The sequence below is a fragment of the Bos javanicus genome, chromosome 11 (genome assembly GCF_032452875.1).
Source record: "Bos javanicus breed banteng chromosome 11, ARS-OSU_banteng_1.0, whole genome shotgun sequence".
In the NCBI taxonomy this organism is placed as follows: Eukaryota; Metazoa; Chordata; class Mammalia; order Artiodactyla; family Bovidae; genus Bos; species Bos javanicus.
Window position 1 is genome coordinate 36,461,116 of NC_083878.1, and position 25,367 is coordinate 36,486,482.

General features: G+C 38.1%; 1 protein-coding gene across 2 annotated transcripts in view; it reads right to left on the reverse strand.

The window, feature by feature from the left end:
• The window catches only part of PSME4 (proteasome activator subunit 4), a 100,299-nt gene that overhangs the window by 12,954 nt on the left and 61,978 nt on the right, over positions 1-25,367 (reverse strand). For both annotated transcript variants that reach the window (XM_061432348.1, XM_061432346.1), the window contains 20 exons: positions 25,011-25,067; positions 24,751-24,806; positions 24,557-24,655; positions 20,330-20,392; positions 19,959-20,054; positions 18,511-18,642; positions 16,806-17,015; positions 15,325-15,461; positions 14,436-14,489; positions 14,175-14,304; positions 13,487-13,568; positions 12,061-12,214; positions 10,976-11,045; positions 10,328-10,453; positions 9,648-9,800; positions 7,521-7,625; positions 6,885-6,976; positions 5,903-6,034; positions 5,132-5,340; positions 3,868-3,953 (listed from right to left, as the gene is read on the reverse strand). In XM_061432348.1, coding sequence (XP_061288332.1) covers positions 3,868-3,953; positions 5,132-5,340; positions 5,903-6,034; positions 6,885-6,976; positions 7,521-7,625; positions 9,648-9,800; positions 10,328-10,453; positions 10,976-11,045; positions 12,061-12,214; positions 13,487-13,568; positions 14,175-14,304; positions 14,436-14,489; positions 15,325-15,461; positions 16,806-17,015; positions 18,511-18,642; positions 19,959-20,054; positions 20,330-20,392; positions 24,557-24,655; positions 24,751-24,806; positions 25,011-25,067 — 2,243 coding nt within the window. The remainder of the gene's footprint in view (positions 1-3,867; positions 3,954-5,131; positions 5,341-5,902; positions 6,035-6,884; positions 6,977-7,520; positions 7,626-9,647; positions 9,801-10,327; positions 10,454-10,975; positions 11,046-12,060; positions 12,215-13,486; positions 13,569-14,174; positions 14,305-14,435; positions 14,490-15,324; positions 15,462-16,805; positions 17,016-18,510; positions 18,643-19,958; positions 20,055-20,329; positions 20,393-24,556; positions 24,656-24,750; positions 24,807-25,010; positions 25,068-25,367) is intronic.

The following is a 25,367-nucleotide window of genomic DNA, read 5'->3' on the forward strand; positions in this document are numbered from 1 at the left end:
GAGTTCTCCAGGCAAGAGTACTGGAGTGGGTTGCATTCCTTTCTCCAGGGAATCTTCCTGACCCAAGGATTGAACCCGGGTCTCCCACATTGCAGGCAGGCTCTTTACCATCTGAGCCACCAGGGAAACCCAAATACAATATACTGAACATTTTGATTTTTGGATTTATTACACATTGAATTAAAAAGTCAGAAACAGTTATATTCAAAAATGCCACTGTAACTTTCTTTTAAGCAAGCAGTATTTTCCTAAACTATTATTACTTGCAAATTGGCTCTCAGTGAAACAATATTCTGTCTTTAGACTTTTCACATTAACTGTCAAAATCTTACTCTTACCTAATATTAAAAAGATAATTTCAACAAATATTTAACTCAACGGCACAGGAGCGGCAGCTGCGACAGCGCAGGAATGGCTGAGAGAAGCTACCCCACGTCCAAGGTCGGGGCGGCAACCGAGAGGAGCTACCCTACGTCCAAGGTCAGGGCGGCAGCCAAGAGGACCTACCCCACATCCAAGGTAAGGAGCAGTGGCTGTGCTTTGCTGGAGCAGCCCTGAAGAGATACCCCATGTTCAAGGTAAGAGAAACCCAAGTAAGATGGTAGGCACTGAGAGAGGGCATCAGAGGGCAGACAGACTGAAAACACGATCACAGAAAACTAGCCAATCTGATCACATGGACCACAGCCTTGTCTAACTCAATGAAACTAAGCCATGCCCTGTGGGGCCACCCAAGATAGATAGGTCATGGTGGAGAGGTCTGACAGAATGTGGTCCACTGGAGAAGGGAATGGCAACCCACTTCAGTATTCCTGCCTTGAGAATCTCATGAACAGTATGAAAAGGCAAAAAGACAGGATGCTGAAAGATGAACTCCCCAGGTCTGTAACTGCCCAATATGCTACTGGAGATCAGTAGAGAAATAACTCCAGAAAGAATGAAGGGATGGAGGCAAAGCAAAAATTACACCCAGTTGTGGATGAGACTGGTGATAGAAGCAAGGTTCGACGCTGTAAACAGCAATATTGCATAAGAACCTGGAATGTCAGGTCCATGAATCAAGGCTAATTGGAAGTGGTCAAACAGGAGATGGCAAGAGTGAACGCTGACATTCTAGGAATCAGCGAACTAAGATGGACTAGAATGGGTGAATTTAACTCATTGTATCTACTACTGTGGGCAGGAATCCCTTAGAAGAAACGAAGTAGCCATCACAGTCAACAAAAGAGTCTGAAATGCAGTATTTGGATGCAACCTCAAAAACGACAGAATGACCTCTGTTCATTTCCAAGGCAAACCATTCAATATCACGGTAATCCAAGTCTAAGCCTCTACCAGTAACGCTGAAGAAGCTGAAGTTGAACGGTTCTATGAAGACCTATAAGACCTTTTAGAATACCCAAAAAAGATGTCCTTTTCATTAGAGGGGACTGGAACGAAAAAGTAAGAAGTCAAGAAACTGCTGGAGTAACAGGCAAATATGGCGTTGGAGTACAGAATGAAGCAGGGCAAAGGCTAATAGAGTTCTGCCAAGAGAACACACTGGTCATAGCAAACACCCTCTTCCAACAACACAAGAGAAGACTACACATGGACATCACCAGATGGTCAATACCGACATCAGATTGATTATATTCTTTGCAGCCAAAGATGGAGAAGCTCTATACAGGCAGCAAAAGCAAGATCGGGAGCTGACTGTGGCTCAGATCATGAACTCCTTATTGCCAAATTCAGACTTAAATTGAAGAAAGTGGGGAAAACTACCAGACCATTCAGGTATGACCTAAATCAAATCCCTTATGATTACACAGTGGAAGTGAGAAATAGATTTAAGGGACTAGATCTGATAGAGTGCCTGATGAACTATGAACAGAGGTTCGAGACATTGTACAGGAGACAGGAATCAAGACCATCCCCAAAATATACCCATTTGAATGCAGAGTTCCAAAGAATAGAAAGGAGAGTAAGAAAGCCTCCCTCAGTGATCAATGCAAAGAAATAGAGGAAAACAATAGAATGGGAAAGACTAGAGATCTCGTCAATAAAATTAGATACCAAGGGAACATTTCATGCAAAGATGGACTCAATAAAGGACAGAAATGGTATGGACCTAACAGAAGCAGAAGATATTAAGAAGAGGTGGCAAGAATACACAGAAGAACTGTACAAAAAAGATCTTCATGACCCAGATAATCACGATGGTGTCATCACTCACACTCACCTAGAGCCAGACATCCTGGAATGTGACGTCAAGTGGACCTCAGGAAGCATCATTACGAACAAAACTAGTGGAGGTGATTGAATTCCAGTTGAGCTATTTCAAATCCTGAATGATGATGCTGTGAAAGTGCTGCACTCAATATGCCAGCAAATTTGGAAAACTCAGCAGTGGCCACAGGACTGGAAAAGGTCAGTCTACATTCCAATCCCAAAGAAAGGCAATGCCAAAGAATGCTCAAACACAACTGCACTCATCTCACATGCTAGTAAAGTAATGCTCAAAATTTTCTAAGCCAGGCTTCAGCAATACATGAACCATGAACTTCCAGATGTTCAAGCTGGTTTTAGAAAAGGCAGAGGAACCAGAGATCAAATTGCCAACATCCACTGGATCATGGAAAAAGCAAGAGAGTTCCAGAAAAACATCTATTTCTGCTTTACTGACTATGCCAAAGCCTTTGACTGTGTGGATCAGAATAAACTGTGGGAAATTCTGAAAAAGATGGGAATACCAGACCACCTGACCTGCCTCTTGAGAAACCTGTATGCTGGTCAGGAAGCAACAGTTACTGGACATGGAACAATAGACTGGTTCCAAATAGGAAAAGGAGTACATCAAGGCTGTATATTGTCACCCGGCCTATTTAACTTATATGCAGAGTACATCATGAGACATGCTGGGCTGGAGGAAGCACAAGCTGGAATCAAGATTGCTGGGAGAAATATCAATAACCTCAGATATGCAGATGACACCACCCTTATGGCAGAAAGTTAAGAACAACTAAAGAGCCTCTTGATGAAAGTGAAAGAGGAGAGTGAAACAGCAGGCTTAAAGCTCAACATTCAGAATACTAAGATCATAGCATCCAGGCCCATCACTCCATGGCAAATAGATGGGGAAACAGTGGAAACAGTGGCTGACTTTATTTTTGGGGCTCCAAAATCACTGCAGATGGTGACTACAGCCATGAAATTAAAGGATGCTTACTCCTTGGAAGGAAAGTCATGACCAACCTAGACAGCATGTTAAAAAGCAGAGACATTACTTTGTCAACAAAGGTCCGTCTAGTCGAGGCTGTGGTTTTTCCAGTGGTCATGTATGATGTGACAGTTGGATTATAAAGAAAGCTGAGCACCGAAGAACTGATGCTTTTAAACTGTGGTGTTGGAAAAGACTTGAGAGTCCCTTGGACTGCAAGGAGATCTAACCAGTCCATCCTAAAGGAGATCAGTCCTGGGTGTTTATTGGAAGGACTGGTGTTGAAGCTGAAGCTCCAATACTTTGGCCACCTGATGAAGTGCTGACTCATTTGAAAAGACCCTGATGCTGGGAAAGATTGAGTGCAGGAGGAAAAGGGGACGACAGAGGATGAGACTGTTAGATGGTATCACCAACTCAATGGACATGGGTTTAGGTGGACTCCAGGAGTTGGTGATTGACAGGGAGGCCTGGCATGCTGTGTTCATGGGGTCGCAAAGAGTCGGAAATGACTGAATGATTGAACTGATCACCTAATGATTTTCCTGTGATGACTTTTTTTAGAGATGTACACAAATCATACAGCCTGAAAACTTATCAACCCTCTGATAATAATTTCTTTTGAAGGTCAAAAGGGGATGCAGCTTTAATTTCAGACATAAACTTACCTTAAAGAACAAAGGCAGAAGCTGAAGTTGTTCTGCGACTGCTGTAGAGAATGATCTTCCTGCACTTGCCATCAGCCATTTCAAAACTTATGGAAACAAAAACAAAGAGTCAGTCTTCGCTACTGAGTTAGAGACTACATAAGGTAGAATAATTCTATGATATAGTGCAACCCAGAAAAGCACTCTGAGAGCTCTTCAATGTAAAGAAAGAGATCATCTGTGTTACTTCACAGATTTGATCAGCAGTGTGACAGGATCCTAAACAAAGGTTATTAACCAATCCAGGGAACTGAAATCACTTTCAAAAGAATCAATCGGCTAGCTATAGATAACTATTTATCTACAAACAACCACATGAAGTACAGATGAAAACCAGCCTTCAAACATCCTCACAAAGCAAAAATGATAATGAAATTAGTTGTTTACACTCCTAGTAAAGATCTACAACTCAAAAACAACAAAACAACCTAATTCAAAACTGGGCAAAGACCTTGACATTTCTCCAAAGAAGAAACAAACATGGAAATGAAAAGAAACAAAAATGAAAAATGAGGGCAATGTAAATCAAAATAAGATACCTTCTTCACACCTACTAGGAGAGCTATTGTCATAAAAACAGAAAACAAATGTTGGCCAAAAGGTGCAAAAGTTGAAATCTTTCTAATACTGCTGTTTGGAATATAAAATGATGAGGCCACTGTAGAAAATACCTTGGTGGCGCCTCAAAAAATTAAACATAGAATTACCCTATGGTATAGCAATTCTGCTTTCAATACCCAAAAGACATGAAAGCAGAGACTCAAATATAACTTTATATTAACATTCATAAAAATACTATTCATAATAGCCAAAAGGCATAAGCAACCTAAAAGTCTATGAATAGAAAAACACTGAAAACATTACACAAAGTGAAAAAAGCCAGACATAAAAGGAGAAATATTTTATGATTCTCCTTACATGAGATACCTAGAATAGGCATATTATAGAGACAGAAAGTAGATTGAAGGTTGTCTGAGGCTGAGGGAGGGGAGAATGAGGAGCTATTTTTTAACGGGTACAGAGCTTCAGTTTTGCAAGATGAAAAGAGTACAAAGATGGGTGAAAGTGATGGCCATACAATAATGTAAACTATTTGATGCCACTCAACTGTAAATGTTATATTATGTACATTTTACCATAATAATTAAAAAAAGAGAAAAAAGTCAGTAGGATAATCTAAAGTATCTGTTTTTAAAGGGGGTTTCTACTAACTTGAGCCACTCACTAGTTTTTAAGAGTTTAATGCCCTGGGTTCGTTCATCTTCTTCACCAATTCCATTTTCTTCCATAACATGGTTCTGAATTTCTTCATCTACATCCATGAGGGGTTTCAACTTCTCTAGAATTCGAGCAGTAAACTCAGGGACACGAGGTGATGCTGTTGGTGCAGTGTTTGGCAAAGAAACATCTATCATGAATATATAGGTCAGCACACTGTAAAATAAAATATATATAGTAAGAATAGATCCCACATTATGGATAAAACTAAGGTTCAAAAGTATGACCCAACCAAAGTAAATCTGCCCAGGACAATTCCTGGAGAGGAACTTGTGCCTACAACTTGTGCCTGTGCCTACAACTCTGAGGTATTAAAAACTGCAGTGTGGCAACCACTCCCCACTTGCTTGTGAGCACAATACCATTCTATTTTACATTCAGAAAGTGCAAGTGTAGTTGCTCAGTCAAGTCGGACTCTTTGGGACCCCAAGGACTGTAGCCCACAGGCTTCTCTGTCCATGGAATTCTCCAAGCAAGAATACTGAAGTGGATTGCCATTCCCCTCTCCAGGGGATTGTTCCAACCCAGGAATCGAACTGTGGTCTCCTTCCGTTCAGAGCCTCTCATCTAAGGTCCCACAATACAATATAAAACAAAATCTGAAGAAAAGTATATCACAAAACTCAACAGTAACATAAACAGTATGTATTATTTGACACCAAAATTTAATAAAAAGGACTCAAGAGGTATACCATACCACAGGGAAAATAATACCCACCTCCCTATTCTTTCCCTAACATTTTTGTAAACCTGGGTGAGTTTGGGCTCCAAATACTTCAGTAGTCTATGCAATAACTCAGGCACTCTCCACTCCTGCTGGGCAAGGCCGCCTTGGAGGACATAGAGTCGACTAAAAATCGAAACAAATGAGAGCTGGGTTAGTGCCCCTCTCCACCTTTGCCTGTCCCCCACTCCCCCACTCTGTGGCATGTGGGATTTTAGTTCCGTAGCCAGGGATCAAACCCATGCCCCTTCAGTGGAAGTACAGGGTCTTAACACTCGAACACAAGGGAAGTTCTGCCTTTACATGTTGACAGTCTGTATTCTACCTAAAACTGTTTCATTTTCAAGCTGACAGTTTAGAACAGCATCTTTAGGAAGATTTTATTATTTTTTTCTACATCATTTTCTCTGTATTCCATTTCATCTCCACTACTATACAGACAAAAGAAACAGACTTTAGAATACTCACTGAGTTAATCTCTAAGCATTAGAAGTTTCCTTACTAATTAATATTAATAATAAATGACTTTTCTTATTAACAGGATTATCTAGATTTCCTTCTATTGTTCAGTAATTTGTTTTACAGCTCCTTATGCCCAAGTATATTTTTCCTTAAAAGGATTACTATCTTCTTTTCTAATAGGAAAGTATAAAAAATTAGATCATGTGATAAGGAAGTTAGTAATATCATAATGGTACAAAAGAGCAGTCCTGACAGAAAAGATGTTAACAATAGAGTAGGCTGGACCTACTTCTTGTTTGAACTGCTCAGGCTGCCTTCATTTCTCCTACTTGTTCTCAAGTGAGTAATAACTCTACTTAGCATCATAGGTTGTATGTAAATGGACTATGGTCATCACTCAGAAGAACGGGGTTACGATATGTAGCTGTTAGAGGTGCGGAGTTTCACTTCCACTTCTACATCAAGAACAAAGATGTTATCTTTTGTTAACCTCCTCAGTTTCCTTCTTATTTACCATGCATCTACAAAGGATCCTCCTTCACCACTCAGTGGTGATTCCAACAGCAGTTCAAAAAGCCAATGAAGTTTCCGGGGATCTCTGCTTTCCTGTGTTGAAAACATAAAGTAGCAATTAAAACAGGGGCCATATAATTCTGCAAATAAATCAGACATCCTTACTTTAGAAATATAAACAAACCTAAGTCTTGAGGAAGAAAATCAAATTAAAACTTATGGGTGAGTCAAATCCAAATGTAGCTGATGTTAGGAAGAGCAACAGTGAGAAAACTGTCAGCTAATCAGACTGTTTTAAATCAAAGTATAACTGCTCTGCACGTTTCTGTTGTCAAAAATGACACCTATAACCTTGTATCATCTGGCTTTTACTATATATAAGTGACACTTCTAGGTATATGATTTGGCTTGTCATTTAATCTAAAAATGCAATTATCATGGCAAAGAAGGTATAATTATTACTTAAGAGTTATCACTCAAGGCTTGTTTAAAAGGCTAAACAGCACCATCTCTCCAGTTATGTAAGAGGACAAAATTTCAGGATCAAGAAATATGAGATTTTACATATTTTGAGATAGGGTATGAAATAGTTTGAATAGATCATTAGTGAGACACAAAAATGAAGAGGAAAACTTACACAGGATGTTGCTATACAAGTTCCCCAGTCGTTGTAAGTTTCTACTGTAATGTTGGACAATGCTGTTCGAAGTAGAGGACATAGAAGTTCCCAAAGCTTCTCCACCTACTCAAATAAAATATAGAAGTTAACGATACTCAGAACACTTTTCTTAAACTATCTGTTCCTGCAAACCCACACATACAAATACACAAACTGATCTTTCCTTTATTTCTTAAAAGACCCAAAGAATTGAAGAAGGTATCACGATACATGAAAACATGGCCAGATAATACGGCAATTTCCTCCCCTCTTCCCCCCGCAAAAAAAAAAAGAAAAGAGGAGACAACTTATATGGTTCTGTACAAAATCTCTCCTACTATTGAGAAGTTATCTATTCAAATGTCTGAATAACATAGTACACTGAGCTAAAACAAAACCTCAATCATCTCTGTATTTTGCATGCTTACAGTCACAGGATTGAATTCTAATACAGGAACCAATGACATTTCAATACAATTTAGTATTACCTGAAAGCATCATCTTTACATTCCAAGTTTTGGGTTATTATAAATAGCATTTAAAAATGTGTTCCAGTTACACAGGCAGTGAATATATGGGTCTAAACACTGAACTGCTTCTCATAGTTTAGTGAGAGCACAAATATCCTTGACAAAATGCAGATTCTGATTAATTAGCTCAGGATGGGTCTTGAGATCCTACTTTTCTAATAAACTCCCAAGTGATGCTTAAGCTACAGGTCCATGAACCCTACTTTAGTCAAAAGGACCCATGTTAAGACAAATGGAGAAGAGATGGTTTGTGATAAAATTTCCAGTTTAGCATTAGACTCTGAATAAAAAGGAAAACAAGCTATATTTTATAACAACTAAAAAGGAAAGGAGCTGTATTCTGGGATTGAGGTAACTCAAAAATGATAGAGAAAGGATGACAAGGCTACATATTAACATATTTACATAAAACTGCTTCATGATATGCCAGGAAAATGGCAATGTTACAATCTAACAAATTCTTTTATTTAATACATGATTTGAATAAGTATAAAATAATATATTAAAAAGTGTTCATAATCCTCCTACGTGTAATTAAGTATGAATGTTTTCAGGCATTCTGAACATTTTACCAGGTTACTTTCAGTCTAGTGCATTTTGCTAGGAAAGAAACTAACCTTGAGGTGGATATGTAAAACTTAATCTTACAATTCAAAAGAGGGATACTCAAAACAAGGCTGTCAAATTCAAAACCATCTACAAGACCAAATGAGTAAAGCAGCACAGAGGCTAAGAGAAAAGACTTCAGGAGAAGCTAGAGAGCGCCTCATGAAGGGAGACGCTCATGCACAGCCCCAGCCAACTGATACAGTGCAGCAACATGGGAGCAGGGTTCCAGGAGCTTCCTGTTTTTCAAGAGAAACTAAAGTTCTTTTTGCATGACATACCTGGATGGAAAATAATTCAAATTGTAAAAGATATTCAGTGCCACCTACAGAACATGACTCTGTGACCTATACTCTAAAGCAATGGAGAGTCAAAAGTGAAAGCCGCTCAGTCGTGTCTGACTCTTTGAGACCACTTGGACTATACAGTCCATGGAATTCTCCAGGCTACTGGAGTGGGTAGCCTTTCCCTTCTCCAGGGGATCTTCCTAACCCAGGGATCAAACCCAGGTCTCCCACATTGCAGGCAGATTCTTTACGAACTGAGCTATCAGGGAAGAAAAGCAATATGGAGTCAAGCATTTAATCTTTTAGGTGCTAATATCATTTTTTTTTTTAAAGATGCGTGTCTCCTCGGTGCAGCAGTGAAAATGTTTTGATAAACACATACTCTGCTGTCCATTTTGGAGGGCATGGGCACCGCAGGCTGACCCCGTGGAGATGAGATAAGCACACAGGACCACTGGCTGCTCCACTGCTGTTCCCACCACCATCCCCGTCAGACACCTGTCCGACCACCTGCCGCCTCACTCCCTCAGCAGGACTGCTGGCCCCAAGGTGGCACTTGAACACAGGCAGAGGGGCAGAGGAGGCTGAGGGGACTAATCCAGGTGTTAATACCTAATGCGTTGGGAATTGCTACACAAATGGACAATGCAACTTTAAGAAATGTGCTCCACAAATTACATCACCTTTTCAAATGTCCAATGCTTAGAGCCTCTGATTAAGCCAGCTATAATTTCTGCAACACATCGCTGGGTGCTCTCATGTGAATCTGCAACCAAACGTTCTAAATGGGGCTTCAGAACTGGGAGGAAGGCATCATCAAAATTTCTGAATATACCCTATGCAAATAAAGAAAAAGTTCTTCAGTACTCAAATGACTACATCTCCATTATAACATGCTCATATTTGTTTACTATATTACTACTGTGCTTAAAATAATCCATGTTCTCACCTTAGAATTTAACTGCTTTAACAATGTAAGTTAAAATGATAAAACCACTTGTCATTTGCCACATCACATTAAAATATAATCAATGAAATAAAACTTAATAATCTTTCTGATCTTACAAATATCACACACACCTCAAGAAAAATCAAACAAATATGAAATGCATACAGTCTTGTGGGTTTTGGTATTTTATCTCTACTGCTAATTACAAATATTAGAGATAAACACTAAAAAGCCTGGTTTTTTGAATCCTAAACCTTAAGCCAAGATGAATACGACAGGCATTACTTCTAAAGTAATTTTAAATAAAGGTAACAGATGACTAAACTCAAACTTTGATCAAATACTTTAGAACTCACAAACCTACAAACTGAGAATCACTAAGCTTTATGAAAAGGGTATATAAATAATAGTTACCTTAAAGAGGCAAAAACGTCGAGGATTAAATTTATCTTTTCCTTTTCTGTCTTCTAAAGATAGAAAGGTAATTAACTGTTCGACAAATTTAGGATCAGAAAAATGATCAAATATAATCTGTTCTGCCTATAAAATTGGAAAAAAAAAAAGAACATTCAGGGATTAAAATTTATTCAAAATTATTTCCATATTTATAAACTACCATAAGTTAAAAGTAAACTTTGTTCAGAATTACAGAAGCTATAGCATAAACGTAACTGAGGAAGACATAAATTTAAAATTCTTCAAAATGATAAAGAAGTTCTATGAAGACTGAGAGGTTCCAACTTAAATCTATAAATAATTATTTACTGATTATCCACCATTTATATGCAATAAAAAACTAAAAGTCAGTACCTAAGTGAGTGCTAATTAGGCAGTTGAGAGTGACTTAGAGACATAAGCCTTGTGACAGCTGGTCCTAAGAGAAGGGAGGAGGGTTGGGGCAGGGGGAGAAAGGGAGTATACATTTGCCAGCACTTACTGTACTACACTGCAGGACACAAATTTGGGGGAGAAAAACGTGAACTAAGTTCTAATAAATCAATAGCCAAAAGCAAGACGCATGTGAACCAGGTGTGTTCACAAATGGTGAAATTAGATGCTTACCTCTGTCAAATCCTCCCTGCTTCTGCCAAGCTTAGGTTGCTCCTCCACACCAGCATAAACAACCATATTCCTACACAGTAAGAGTTTGTATTGGTAACACACGTAGATAGAAAACAACATTAGAGCTTCATGGGTAAAAAGCATGAGATGTCCACCAGCAGACGAATGGGTAAGAAAGTTGTGGTACGTATACACAATGGAATATTATTCAGCCATTAAAAAGAATACATTTGAATCAGTTCTAATGAGGTGGATGAATTGGAGCCTACTATAGAGTGAAGTAAGTCAGAAAGAAAAACACCAATACAGTATACTAATGCATATATATGAAATTTAGAAAGATGGTAACAATGACCCTATATGCAAGACAGCAAAAGAGACACAGATGTATAAAACAGTCTTTTGGACTCTGTGGGAGAAGGCGAGGTTAGGATGATTTGAGAGAACAGCACTGAAACATGTATATTTTCATATGTGAAACAGATCGCCAGTCCAGGTTCGATGCATGAGACAGGGCGCTCAGGGCTGGTGCACTGGGATGACCCTGAGGGATGGGATGGGGAGGGAGGTGGGAGGGGGTTCAGGATGGGAACAGATGTACACCCATGGCTGATTCATGTCAATGTATGGCAAAAACCACTACAATATTATAAAGTAATTAGCCTCCAATTAAAATAAATTAAATAAAATACAAAAAAAAAATCTATCAGGTCGCGCATCCTAATAACATAGATTACTAGGGTCAATAAAAGACAAAGAAGTATTTCTTGGGGCTGGTTTAGACAGGTGTAGTATTTTTTTAATAGGCAAGAATATAATTCAAAGCAACTATTAACAAACTCCTTAGAAGTGTAACGGTAGGACTAAGAAAGTCTAAGGGAAAGACAAGAATAGAGGCAGGATGAGGCACAGCACTGACAAGAACAAAGAAAAGAAGAGTGGAAAAGCTAGAGATTGTGTATCTTTGGTGACAGAGTGCCTATGCTTTAACAGCCTCAGAACGTCCACAGAAATCCAGATGACAAAACAAATTTTATTGAAGATAAGCTGTTCAGTAGTAAGGTGCGTGGCAAGCTGCAACTTACTGTGGCCAGGTGTAGTATCCCCAATGAGTTTTTTCCACAAAGCAACTTGACTCCCATTCTTTTTTAGTTCTTGGTATGCTTTTGCTATCATAATGCAACCAGTGGTTATCAGGCCTATCACCAGCAACAATCTGGGTGGGTTTAGGATATCCACCTAAGGAAAAGACAATTACATTTGATGAACTTCAAAATATCTGTGCAATAATTATTCTCAACAACCAATCCATAGTGCTAGTGTGACTTTATCTTCCTAACAAGATTCTATGAAAATTCAGTCAAGCAAAAAACCACATACATATGAAGCATTTCAAATCAGAAGAGGAAAAATGGGCTTATCATCTACTAAATGGTGCTGGGATAGTTATCTGAGGGGGGAAAAAAAAAATCAAGTTTGATCCGTACTTCATTCCTTTTACCAAAATTTAAAAAATTGTTAGGTTTGATTAATTCAATTAGGCTTGACTTAATTATAAAGCTCAAAGAATTCCCATGTATTCTTCAACCAGATGGCTTCAATTTTTACATTTCACCATGTGTACACTTTCACATTCTCTCTCTGTTCCAAAATAAAGATGGTGGCGCATAGCTAAACTCCCCTCCTAAAATGGGGTAGGGAGGAAAACTGAAGATAGCTGTTTGAATATCTCAGGAGTTACCAGAGATTAAAAAAAATTTGATAGTCAAATGATAAATTTGGTTAGGATTTGGCATGCTCACTGCCGAGGGTCTGGGTTCAATTACTGGTCGCAGAACTAAGATCCCAGAACTAAGCATGAGGTGCAGCCCCCCCAAAATATTTCCCCTTCCAAAATCAAATTAACTTTGCCCCTAAACACTTATTGATGAATTAATGGTAATGGTATTTAAGTCTGTGAAATACTGTTTGAGAAATAACTAGTACAACTGCTTAACTGGTGAGATAAATAAGAAGTAGATAATGTGTATCCAGAGTGTGTAAAAGGTACACATTTTACGTATTATGAAGACATAAAGAGCCATCTGTTTTATAAATATCGTTATCACTAGTTTTTACTAGGTCAACTGTTTTCCCTTTATAATATTATTTCATACTTAGAATTAAAATCTTCCTAGGGGCTTTCCCTGGTGTCCAGTGGCTAAGACTCTGTACTCCCAATGGAGGGAGTCTGGGTTTGATCCCTCGTCAGAGAACTAGATCCTACATATCACAACTAAGAGTTTTCGTGCTGCAGCTGAACATCCAGCATGTTAAAACAAAGATCTTGCGTGCTACAACTAAGCTCTGGCACAGCCAAACAAATATCTTTTTTTAAGTAAAAAAAAATCTCCTATACTTCTATACTTGGTACAGAAAAATATGTGGATCAAGAACTATAATTTATTCATTTCAAAGAAGCTTTCCAAGTCTGACTAAGAAGCACTATTCATCACATTTGGTAATACTTACTGATTTCATAGGGACTGATGGTCAGTTTTTTGTGGGTTCTTTTTAGCTGCTTAAGAATGCCAGCAACAGCTGAGATTGCCATCTAGAAAAGAAGCAGGTAAGGTACATTTTACATCTCTCAAAGGGTTGCTACCTTGACCCAAAGCAGAAGCTGAGTTTTGTTTCTCTCAAAAGCAGAGAAATACCTCACCCACTGACGGCACAGTCACGTGAGTGCTAACTCTGATTTGGGCTGAGTCGTTTGCAGTTCTTACTGTTGAACCCTCAACCCATGCAAGGCTCTGCCTAAACAACCTGTATCCTTTCTTTGTTCCTGCTTATTCTTCCTATCTCAGCCTAGACATTTCTTCCTAGGGATCTTTTCCCAATGTGCCAGGCCAGGTCACCCGCCTCAGATAGTTTTCAAGTAAAACCAAAAATCTTTATCCCTCAGACACCTTTTCCTTCCTGTAACATGTTATAATATACCTGTGGTTAATTTTTCAAAGTCAGGCTGTCCAATAACCTATAAACGTGTTTCCTGCTATATCCCCAGTGTTGAAATTCACAGCGTCTGAGAACACCTCTTCATGTATTTGTTGGATGAATTATTACCATCTCTGATCCAAGAGAGGTAGATTTCAAATCAATATACTTCAACATGTAAAAATTCTCAAACGCAAGATCATAGCTAAAATAAAATATGTACCTTTCGAACTACAATTGCATCATGGTTGAGATTCTCAACAAAAAAACGTATGGCACGAAGAGGCAACACTCTGTCATCTCTCAAGAGTAGAGACAAAAGCCCAATGCCTATATGCTCAAATTTCCAGGGCCTGAAAAGGGGAGAGTGGGAAAAAAATCAGAAAACACACTAATAGTCATTCATGGTCTTCAGGGTAGAAATCCCCTATAACATTGAAGATAAAAGCATTGGGAATTTAAAAAATACTTTTTTTGCACTTACAAATTTCTCTGCTCCACACCATCTAGCAAAGTGTTAACCAAATTTTCATAGTTCCTTAAAAAAAAAAAAAAATTTCAGGTGAGCTACTATTTTAATACAATGCTAAGATGAATATCAAAAATGTAATTCAAATTCCTGCCAAATTCACCGTCCTCATTACCAGACTATAAAGGGTCTGATGAAAAATAAGCCAGAGTGAAGTAAGCAGACGGGTGACATGGAAATGAAAATAAGAAAAGAGAGGAAAAAGTAGAGAGAGAAAAATAAAGTAGTGCTAGGTACACTGAGCAACTGAACTGTTCCTGGGTGGGCATTCAAAAGGAAATCCATGAGTGGTGATCAGGAGTGGTCTACCTACACAACACCCAGGTATACATGAGGTAGACTATAAAGTTTTTTATTTATATAGAAATGCTGGGAAAAAAATTAATGAGTACGTTTATAAGGCAAAGAAAATAATAAAGTTGAGAAAGCTCCTGCTTAAGTGTTACTGCTGAAGTACTTTGGTTCCAAAAATCTAAAAGCAATTTACTAATATCGTGATAACAAATTCATATAAATTTGATCAAAAGCTTACTACTGTAAGAGCTATGACAAGATAAATATTGAACTTAAATTTAAGATTTAATGAGTGGAATATGTATACTACAAGAAAAATCAATTCATGTTGAAAAAACATATGACATGATTATTTTAAGATGGTGTTTTTCTATCTCCATAGCTAAAAGTGACAAACAGATCTTCACAATAACTACCTAATATTTTGGTATCTCTTCAGTATTAATGTGTAAATTTCATTAGGTAGTTATAGTGCATCGCTATTTGAGAGAGATTCACAACCTACTGTCTATAATGTTACACATTTGGATAAGCAGGCATTAATAATTACCTCAGGGCATCAACATTCCTCCCTTGTTGGCGTTTAAGTCCTTCTTTAATTTCTTCTGAGCTAAGCACTGTCTGGTTGATAGAGGGGTTTTTTGATTGTTGAAGTAATTCTGCTATTCCAACACATGACTCTGGAATCTTATTAAAAAGAAAAGCCAGGAAGAAAATGAAGTATGGACATACCGTGGATAAATCTTAACAACATTATGCTAAGTGACAGAAGCCAGATATAATTGGCCACAAATTGTATAATTCGATTTACATGTAATCTCCATAATAGGCAAATTAACAGAGAAAAAGAGCAAGTCAGTAGTTTCCAGAGCCTAGGGGTATGGGGACGGAGAAGGCGATGGCACCCCACTCCAGTACTCTTGCCTGGAGAATTCCATGGACGGAGGAGCCTGGTGGGCTGCAGTCCATGGGGTCGCGAAGAGTCGGACACGACTGAGTGACTTCACTTTCACTTTTCACTTTCATGCATTGGAGAAGGAAATGGCAACCCACTCCAGTGTTCTTGCCTGGAGAATCCCAGGGACGGGGGAGCCTGGCGGGCTGCCGTCTATGGGGTCGCACAGAGTTGGACACGACTAAAGCGACTTAGCAGCAGCAGCAGCAGCAGGGGTATGGGGAAATGGGAAGCAACTATTATTGGGTATAAGGTTTCTTTATTTGAGTAATTATAATGTTCCAGAATGAGAGTACTGATGGTTGTACAACCCTGAGAATAGACTATTGTGATTATAAGCACACAACTGTTTTGTTAAAAAGGTTTTTGTATGTGAGTTACATCTCAAGTTTAAAAAAAAATTTAAAAAGAAAGTATAATCTGACAGTTACAATAGAGTATATTTTGCAAAAAAGGTATACATTTAGAGCAGAGGTTTTTAAAACTGAGGACAGATGTAAAACAAAATAATTTCAGAAAAGAGGGGGATTCAACTGTACTCACATCTCTTACCCATCCCCAATTCTGTTGGGTGTGTAAATAGGCATTTGAAAATTTTTAGATGATAATCTGCTCTGCATCTTCATCTTAGCTCTATTGAACCCGACACTTACTTTTTCATTTGTCAAATCATCCAATTTTAATCTTCACTATAAATTATGAACCCTGTAGTCAATCTTCTGTGACTTTGACTAGTGAAACTGACCTCCTAAAACAGAACCAACTTTCAGAAAAATGAGGCCACAGATATACAGGGAATAATGGCAAATACCAACAATGTAATCTACTTTGTGGCCTCTTGGTAGAAAACCACGCAGTTCTCTCCTGGCCATGCTTCAACTTTCTACTTCTCCCTGCCATTTACAGTAATGATCACTAAAGCATTAAAAGGAAAGAGAAATAAAATGCTTAAAAAAAAAAAAAAAAGAATCAAATGCCAAGAAAATGATTACTGAAAAATAGACAAGAAAAATCAGAGCATTTTAACAAAGCAGTGTTTGCACTAAAGTTTGAATTTAAAAAATGATTTTGCTTACTGTGAAGTCCAAGCCAATTGTTTCATATTGCCGATGAATCTTTTCTGCAAGATCATCAAACAGCCTCACTATCGATGGCTTTTCCAGGGACATTGCTTGGCTAAGCCCAGAAGAAACAATTGCTGGCCAAGTCTGTACAATACAGTCCCAATCATGAAGGTTTGCCAAGCATACACCACTGTGATTTCCAAGGAGACAATACAAGGCACCCTGCAGGGAAAAATGAAGTTGAAAACTAAGGCATGGTTTAGTTGTAGCCAACAAACCTACATGTGGTTTTCACATCTACTCAACACTGATTATTTAAATGCTTGGTATTGGTTAGTAAAACAGGTTCACACATTTAACATGTTAACTTAAGTGCAATCCAGTAATATTTTCTCTAAGTCCTTTAACAGATGGTTAGCTCAAAGAACGGCTATTAGTATAGAAATGTAAAGATTTGCTTTTATTAGCTTCCATTCTAATTCTCTGCTACTACATTTATAAAGGCTGTGAAATCTGCCACTCTTTGCATTTTAGGGTATAATGCCTGGAGTACTTAAAAAAATAGTAGTTAAATCTGGTTGCCAAGGATCTCCCTAATTATATAAAAATTAGGTTACTTAATTATACTGCATACTTTTTATTAATACTAATAAGGTCCATATAGTCAAAGCTATTATTTTCCAGTAGTGATGCATGGATCTGAGAGTTGGCTGCCAAAGAATTGATGCTTTTGAACTGTGGTGCTGGAATAGACTCTTGAGTTCCTTGGGCTGCAAGGAGATTAAAGCAGTCAATTCTAAAGGAAATCAATCTTAAATATTCATTGGAAGGACTGATGCTGAAGCTGAAGCTCCAATAATTTGGCCATCTGATGCATAGAGCCAATTCATTAGAAGAGATCCTGATGCTGGGAAAGATAGAAGACAGAAGAAGGGGATGACAGAGGATGAGACAGTTGGGTGGCATCACTGACTCAAAGGACATGAGCATGAGAAGCTCTGGGAGAAGGTGAAGGACAGGGAAGCCTGTGTGCTGCAGTTCGTGGCGTCACAGTCAGACACAACTGAGTGACTGAACAACAACAAATAGGAGTTCAATTAATCAAAATGATTCTGATGACAGTAGATTCCTCTTTTTAAGGTACCCTATTTTAGTGAGGATGTCCTCAAAGGCTCAGCGAGCAAAGACTGCCTGCAATGCTGGATACACAGGAGATGCAGGTTCAATCCCTGGGTTGGGAAGATTCCCTTGAGGAGGAAATGGCAACCCACTCTAAATATTCTTGCCTGAGAAATACCATGGACAGAGGAGCCTAGCGGATTACACTCTATATGGTCGCAAAGAGTTAGACATGACTAAGTATGCATGCGTTTTAATAAAAAGAGACATTAGGATCAAATCATTTTATTTCCTGAACATTCACAATTCCAATCTGGCTTCTTAACCACCTTGGACTCTAATCCTCTTTAAGGTTCTTATAAAGTCACTGTAACTTCGATTTTACTGATTTCACAGTTTCCAATTTTAATCTTACTTGACCTGTCTGATTTTGTCCATTTAAACTGCTCTCAACAACATATCACCCAGTGAATTAGACTGTCTATATCCGTCTTGAATTAGATACCTGCCTTGGGGGTCAGCAATTCCATCACTGTGAAATTCTTTCAACTTTTCTCCACAGCTGAAAAATTTTGCAGTAAAAACAAAAACACTGTACCTTGAACTGCTGTTGAGTGACATCTTGTCTATCAGGTCGTAAGAACCCCAAAACCAAGGGAATGATATCTCTGCAACAGAAGTTATACGCTCCCAAGGCAGCAAAAAATGTTTGCTGGGCCTTATTTCTGACCTAAAGAAAGAGTAATGAACAGACGCTTATTAAATGGCAGAAAAACGACAAAAAAAATTCCATATGAATGTTTAAAACAAAGCAGTAGTAATTTACATGCTGTTGTAATAACAGAAAAATATACCAAAGCACATAACAAAAATGAGTAAATAATCATCTTTTTATCAGAAGGAAAGCAAAGTACCACCAACTACATCCAAAGTTTAAGTTACACTCATTCAATCATTTTTGGTAAAAGAGAGACTGAATGGAACTGATATGCATTTGTTCAGTAACATAATCAGCAGACTATTAAACTTTTTATTCTGAGTTATTCTTAATGAGAAAAGTCAGACTGTCTTTTGTGTCTACATGAGGAAAATCAAAGACTTTCCAAAACACAAAACAACTTAAACTTTTTAATGCAAACCTTAGGTATAGGCCACATATTTTGAACCCAAACAAAAGATTCAGTATAAATTCATAACCCATGAACTAAATGAACTAAATTACATTACTAAATGTAATGAACAACAGCTCATTATAGTAAAAAGCAATACACTGTACATTTTTCAAACTTTTAAAAATAATACTTCAGGCAAAATCTCTGGGTTAGACTGGTTTCCTAATTTACAGACTCACTGGCTATTTATAAATCTCTTATGAATTTTTGGTCCTATGCTACCTAAAAAGGATGCACCCCACAATTCACATGGTATCAGCTTCCTAAACTCGGGCATAATGGCATGGAAGAATTATATGGTCTTCAAAGGCTGGTATTCATAATATGATTTAAGTGGTATCAACATTACACTAGCTACATTAGCATTATCTACCTTAGTTATATTTTTCAAAAAAAAATTTGAGAAGCAATTATAAACAGCAAAAATAAATGTTATTCTAAAAAGAGAAGCAAAACTAATTTGAATATATTTGTAATTTAAAACAAACTTTTGGTGCTAATAAATTATTTAAATCCCCTTGTTAAAATGGGGATACTTAATTTTTTAAAAAAACTTTTTATTCTATATTAGAGTGTAGCTGATTAACAGTGCTGTGACAGTTTTAGGTAGACAGCAAAGGCACTCAGCCATACACGTACATGTATCCATTCCCCTCCAAAACTTCCCTCCCATCCGTTCTGCCACCTAACACTGAGCAGAGTTCCACGTCTTTTACAGTAGGTCCTTGTTGGTTATCCATTTTAAACACAGCAGTGTACACATGACATTCCCAAACTCCCTAACTATCCCTTCCTTAAAATGGGGATACTTTAGATGGAGTGTTACAAAATGGGTAAGAGGGGGACAGGCCCAGAGTGTGTGGACTAGCCTTACCTGACTGTATGAACTTGTAGATAAACGAAGAAGATCTCTAATCATCTCTTGATGTATCTTTTTGTATTCGCAACCCTCAACAGTTAGTGTTCGCAGCTAAAAAAGAGACCAGTGTAAATCAAATCTCAGAGTTTTTAGTAAAAGTTCATTTAATTATGACATAACACCAATAATTAAATATGTATCTGAAAAAACTGTCATTTAAAAAAAGTCATCATGGTGAGTTCCTTGGTGGCCTAGTGGTTAGCATTCCAGGTTTTCACTGCTGTGGCTCAGGTTGAATCCCTAGCTGGTAAACTGAGGTCTCACAAGCCGCATGCAAGGCATGCCCCTCCCCGCAAAAGGTATCTTGATTTGAAAAAGCTATTTACCTCATGCTGCAACATTACTCTGTCAATCAATAGTGCTCTGATATGTTGTTTTTTCCCATGGAGCTGAAAAAAAGAGTAGCAAACACTTCAACATCTTCCATGAATGCCTCAACAATGGGGTCCTCTGAATCCCTTAACAAAAAATTAGCTCAAAGAAGGTACAGGAAGGGCTTGTGGGCAGTATTTTGTAAGTATTTCACTTATACTAAAATAATATGAGACATATTTAAAAATATATTATTAGTTTTATGGCTAATTATAGGAATATTCCCTTTAAATAGCTCATCCAACACTCACTTTTTCTGATGATTTATTAACAAATCCATGTGTGGGAGAGCAGTGCAGCTGGTCTTTATTCACCCAAATACAATACTAACACTATAAATACAACACCAGCCCCTAAAAAAAGTTGACTCTATTACATTTATAAATAGCCTTTCTGGGTAATTGTATATGTTTACTATGGAATATAACATCCTTTACTTTTGTAAAAATTATCTTTAAAATTGTCCCCTACCCTCAATCTTCTACCCAGTCACTAAAGGAAGAAGTCTGGAACCCAGATTCCTCTTTATCTCATTGGTTATTAGTTCAGTTCAGTTCAGTCGCTCAGTTGTGTCCAACTCTTTGCGACCCCATAAATTGCAGCACGCCAGGCCTCCCTGTCCATCACCAACTCCCAGAGTTCACTCAGACTCATGTTCATCGAGCCGGTGATGCCATCCAGCCATCTCATCCTCTGTCGTCCCCTTCTCCTCCTGCCCTCAATCCCTCCCAGCATCAGAGTCTTTTCCAATGAGTCAACTCTTCACATGAGGTGGCCAAAGTACTGGACTTTTCAGCTTTAGCATCATTCCTTCCAATGAAATCCCAGGACTGATCTCCTTCAGAATGGACTGGTTGGATCTCCTTGCAGTCCGAGGGACTCTCAAGAGTCTTCTCCAACACCACAGTTCAAAAGCATCAATTCTTTGGCACTCAGCTTTCTTCACAGTCCAACTCTCACATCCATACATGACCACAGGAAAAACCATAGCCTTAACTAGATGGACCTTTGTTGGCAAAGTCATGTCTCTGCTTTTCAATATGCTATCTAGGTTGGTCATAACTTTTCCTCCAAGGAGTAAGCGTCTTTTAATTTCATGGCTGTAGTCACCATCTGCAGTGATTTTGGAGCCCAGAAAAATAAAGTCTGACACTGTTTCCACTGTTTCCCCATCTATTTCCCATGAAGTGATGGGACCAGATACCATGATCTTCATTTTCTGAATGTTCAGCTTTAAGCCAACTTTTTCACTCTCCTCTTTCACTTTCATCAAGAGGCTTTTTAGTTCCTCTTCACTTTCTGCCATAAGGGTGGTGTCATCTGCGTATCTGAGGTTATTGATATTTCTCCCAGCAATCTTGATTCCAGCTTGTGCTTTTTCCAGCCCAGCGTTTCTCATGATGTACTCTGCATATAAGTTAAATAGGCCGGGTGACAATATACAGCTTTGACGTATTCCTTTTCCTATTTGGAACCAGTCTGTTGTTCCATGTCCTGTTCTAACTGTTGCTTCCTGACCTGCATACAGGTTTCTCAAGAGGCAGGTCAGGTGGTCTGATATTTCCATCTCTTTCACAATTTCCCACAGTTTATTCTGATCCACACAGTCAAAGCCTTTGGCATAGTCAATAAAGCAGAAATAGATGTTTTTCTGGAACTCTCTTCCTTTTTCCATGATCCAGTGGATATTGGCAATTTGATCTCTGGTTCCTCTGCCTTTTCTAAAACCAGCTTGAATATCTGGAATGTCATGGTTCACATGTTGCTGAAGCCTGGCTTGGAGAATTTTCAGCATTACTTTACTAGCGTGTGAGATGAGTGCAATTGTGCAGTAGTTTGAGCATCTTTGGCATTGCCTTTCCTTGGGACTGGAATGAAAACTGACCTTTTCCAGTCCTGTGGCCACTGCTTAGTTTTCTAAATTTGCTGGCATATTGAGTGCAGCACTTTCACAGCATCATCTTTCAGGATTTGAAATAGCTCAACTGGAATTCCATCACCTCCACTAGCTTTGTTCGTAGTGATGCTTTTTCTTTTTTTAATTTAAATTTATTTATTTTAATTATAGGCTAATTACTCTACAATATTGTATTGGTTTTGCCATACATCAACATGAATCCACCACGGGTGTACACGTGTTCCCAATCCTGAATGCCCCTCCCACCTCGCTCCCCATCCCATCCTTCTGAGTCATCCCAGTGCACCAGCGTAGTGATGCTTTCTAAGGCCCACTTGACTTCACATTCCAGGATGTCTGGCTCTAGGTCAGTGATCACACTGTGATTATCTTGGTTGTGAAGATCTTTTTGTACAGTTCTTCTGTGTATTCTTGCCACCTCTTCTTAATATCTTCTGCTTCTGTTAGGTCCATACCATTTCTGTCCTTTATCGAGCCCATCTTTGCATGAAATGTTCCCTTGGTATCTCTAATTTTCTTGATGAGATCTCTAGTCTTTCCCATTCTGTTGTTTTCCTCTATTTCTTTGCATTGATGGCTGAAGAAGGCTTTCTTACCTCTCCTTGCTATTCTTTGGAACTCTGCATTCAGATGTTTATATCTTTCCTTTTCTCCTTTGCTTTTTGCTTCTCTTCTTTTCACAGCTATTTGTAAGGCCTCCCTAGACAGCCATTTTGCTTTTTTGCATTTCTTTTCCATGGGGATGGTCTTGATCCCTGTCTCCTGTACAATGTCATGAACCTCCGTCCATAGTTCATCAGGCACTCTATCTATCAGATCTAGGCCCTTAAATCTATTTCTCACTTCCACTGTATAATCATAAGGGATTTGATTCAGGTCATATCTGAATGGTCTAGTGGTTTTCCCTACTTTCTTCAATTTCAGTCTGAATTTGGCAATAAGGAGTTCATGATCTGAGCCACAGTCAGCTCCCGGTGTTGTTTTTGTTGACTATATAGAGCTTTTCCATCTTTGGCTGCAAAGAATATAATCAATCTGATTTTGGTGTTGACCATCTGGTGATGTCCATGTGTAGTCTTCTCTTGTGTTGTTGGAAGGGGGTGTTTGCTATGACCAGTGCATTTTCTTGGCAAAACTCTATTAGTCTTTGCCCTGCTTCATTCCGTATTCCAAGGCCAAATTTGCCTGTTACTCCAGGTGTTTCTTGACTTCCTACTTTTGCATTCCAGTCCCCTATAATGAAAAGGACATCTTTTTTGGGTGTTAGTTCTAAAAGGTCTTGTAGGTCTTCACAGAACCGTTCAACTTCAGCTTCTTCAGTGTTACTGGTTGGGGCATAGGCTTGGATTACTGTGATACTGATTGGTTATCAAGCCCCTGCCAATTCTTTCGTTTTCAAGTCCCCTTAACTCCACCCTAGCACAGGCTATGCTTTCCCATCTGAACTATTACTAAAGCCTCTTGACTTCCAGGCTTGTTTGCCCACTGCTTATTCTTACAGCAGTGGCAGAGCTTTTTAAAATCCACTGAATTTAATATTGATCCTTTCAATATTCACATCAGATCTACTCAAGAACTTTTAATGACTTCCCCACTGCTGAATGTAAAACTGGAGCACATTCTTGGGACAAAACTAGAACTGACCTAGTTTACCTCCTGCCACTCTTACCTACAACTAGTGTTCCCTAAGGCATGCCATGTTGGTACATCTCCCTGCCTTTCCCCATGTCAATCTCTTTGTTTAAAATAAGAAGTACCCCATGCCTAAACAACAAACTCGTAAACCTTTACAGTCTCAATTTCCAAAAAAAGTCTCCCAATGAAGAACTGTGCTATGATCATCAAATGGTTGATTTAAGTTATTCTTTCTTCCGTGCTTCCAGGAAATCTTATATTGATCTCTCCTGGAGAACCAATTAAGATTAAATAAAACACAATGCTTTAAATTCATGCCTATGGACAATTCCTACTTTTCATCCCTTTAGGCTCTTATATGATAGTGAGAATGCAGTTGCCAAGTTATCATACTCCAAATTGCCATTGAGAGTTCGGAGACTAGCACGGAAATTGACAGAAGAGGTTTCAGTAAAGTATATTTATTTCCAGGATCCTTTTGATTATACCAGGATATAGTATTTGAAAATCTACTATTTTTACTTATAGGGAAACTTCCTCTGTATGCTGAACAAATGCTAAATTAGGTGGTTATATCAGTATTATATACCTTTAAAATAAATTCTGAGTTTTAAGTGAAAATACTGACCCGATTTTCCATTGATTTCTTTACTAGGTTAAAGCTTTTCCAACGAGAGTCAAATTCATGCTTGTGAGATCCTTGGAACTGCAAAAGGTCTCCAATAATCTGTGCCAAACAATTTCAGATTTTATATTTAATGAGTTGTCACATCAAATCTGGTCATATTAATAACCATGCAACTGTGTAAATAACAATTGTACCTTTATGATAAGAAATAAGGACTTGGTATCATCTTCTGAATTATTAAGTATGTGGTCTATAATAGGAGGAAAAGAATTTTTGTTAAAATATTTTAAATTACCATAGGACTCCTGATATACTAAAAAAGAACGGGGGAAAAAAAAAACCCACCACCTGATATTCTCACCATTTATAATTTTTAAATGGTTAAGTAAAAGCACATATGCTATAAAATTTCTAAATACTTAGTAAAAAAAAATAAATACATGTATGTACTTACTAAGAAGTTTCCTTATGACCCTAGCAATTGTTTCTCGGTAGTTCTCTCTGGATAGATCTATTTTTAAAAAATGAGAAAAGGCATTTTACACACACTGAATGCAGCCCAGAGCTTTCAAGTTTATACTAACAGTTATGTCAAGAAGAGATAATGTATCCAGGAAGAAAATAAATGGGTCATGGAAAAGAATCTAAAAAAAGTAGATACATATGTGTAACAGATTCACTTTGCTGTACACTTCCAATTAATACAACACTGTAAATTAATTACAACTATATCTCCAATAAAAAAATTTTTTTTTAAATGGGTCTGTCTTTATCACAGTTGGTTAGTAGCTTGGCATGATACAGAATATCT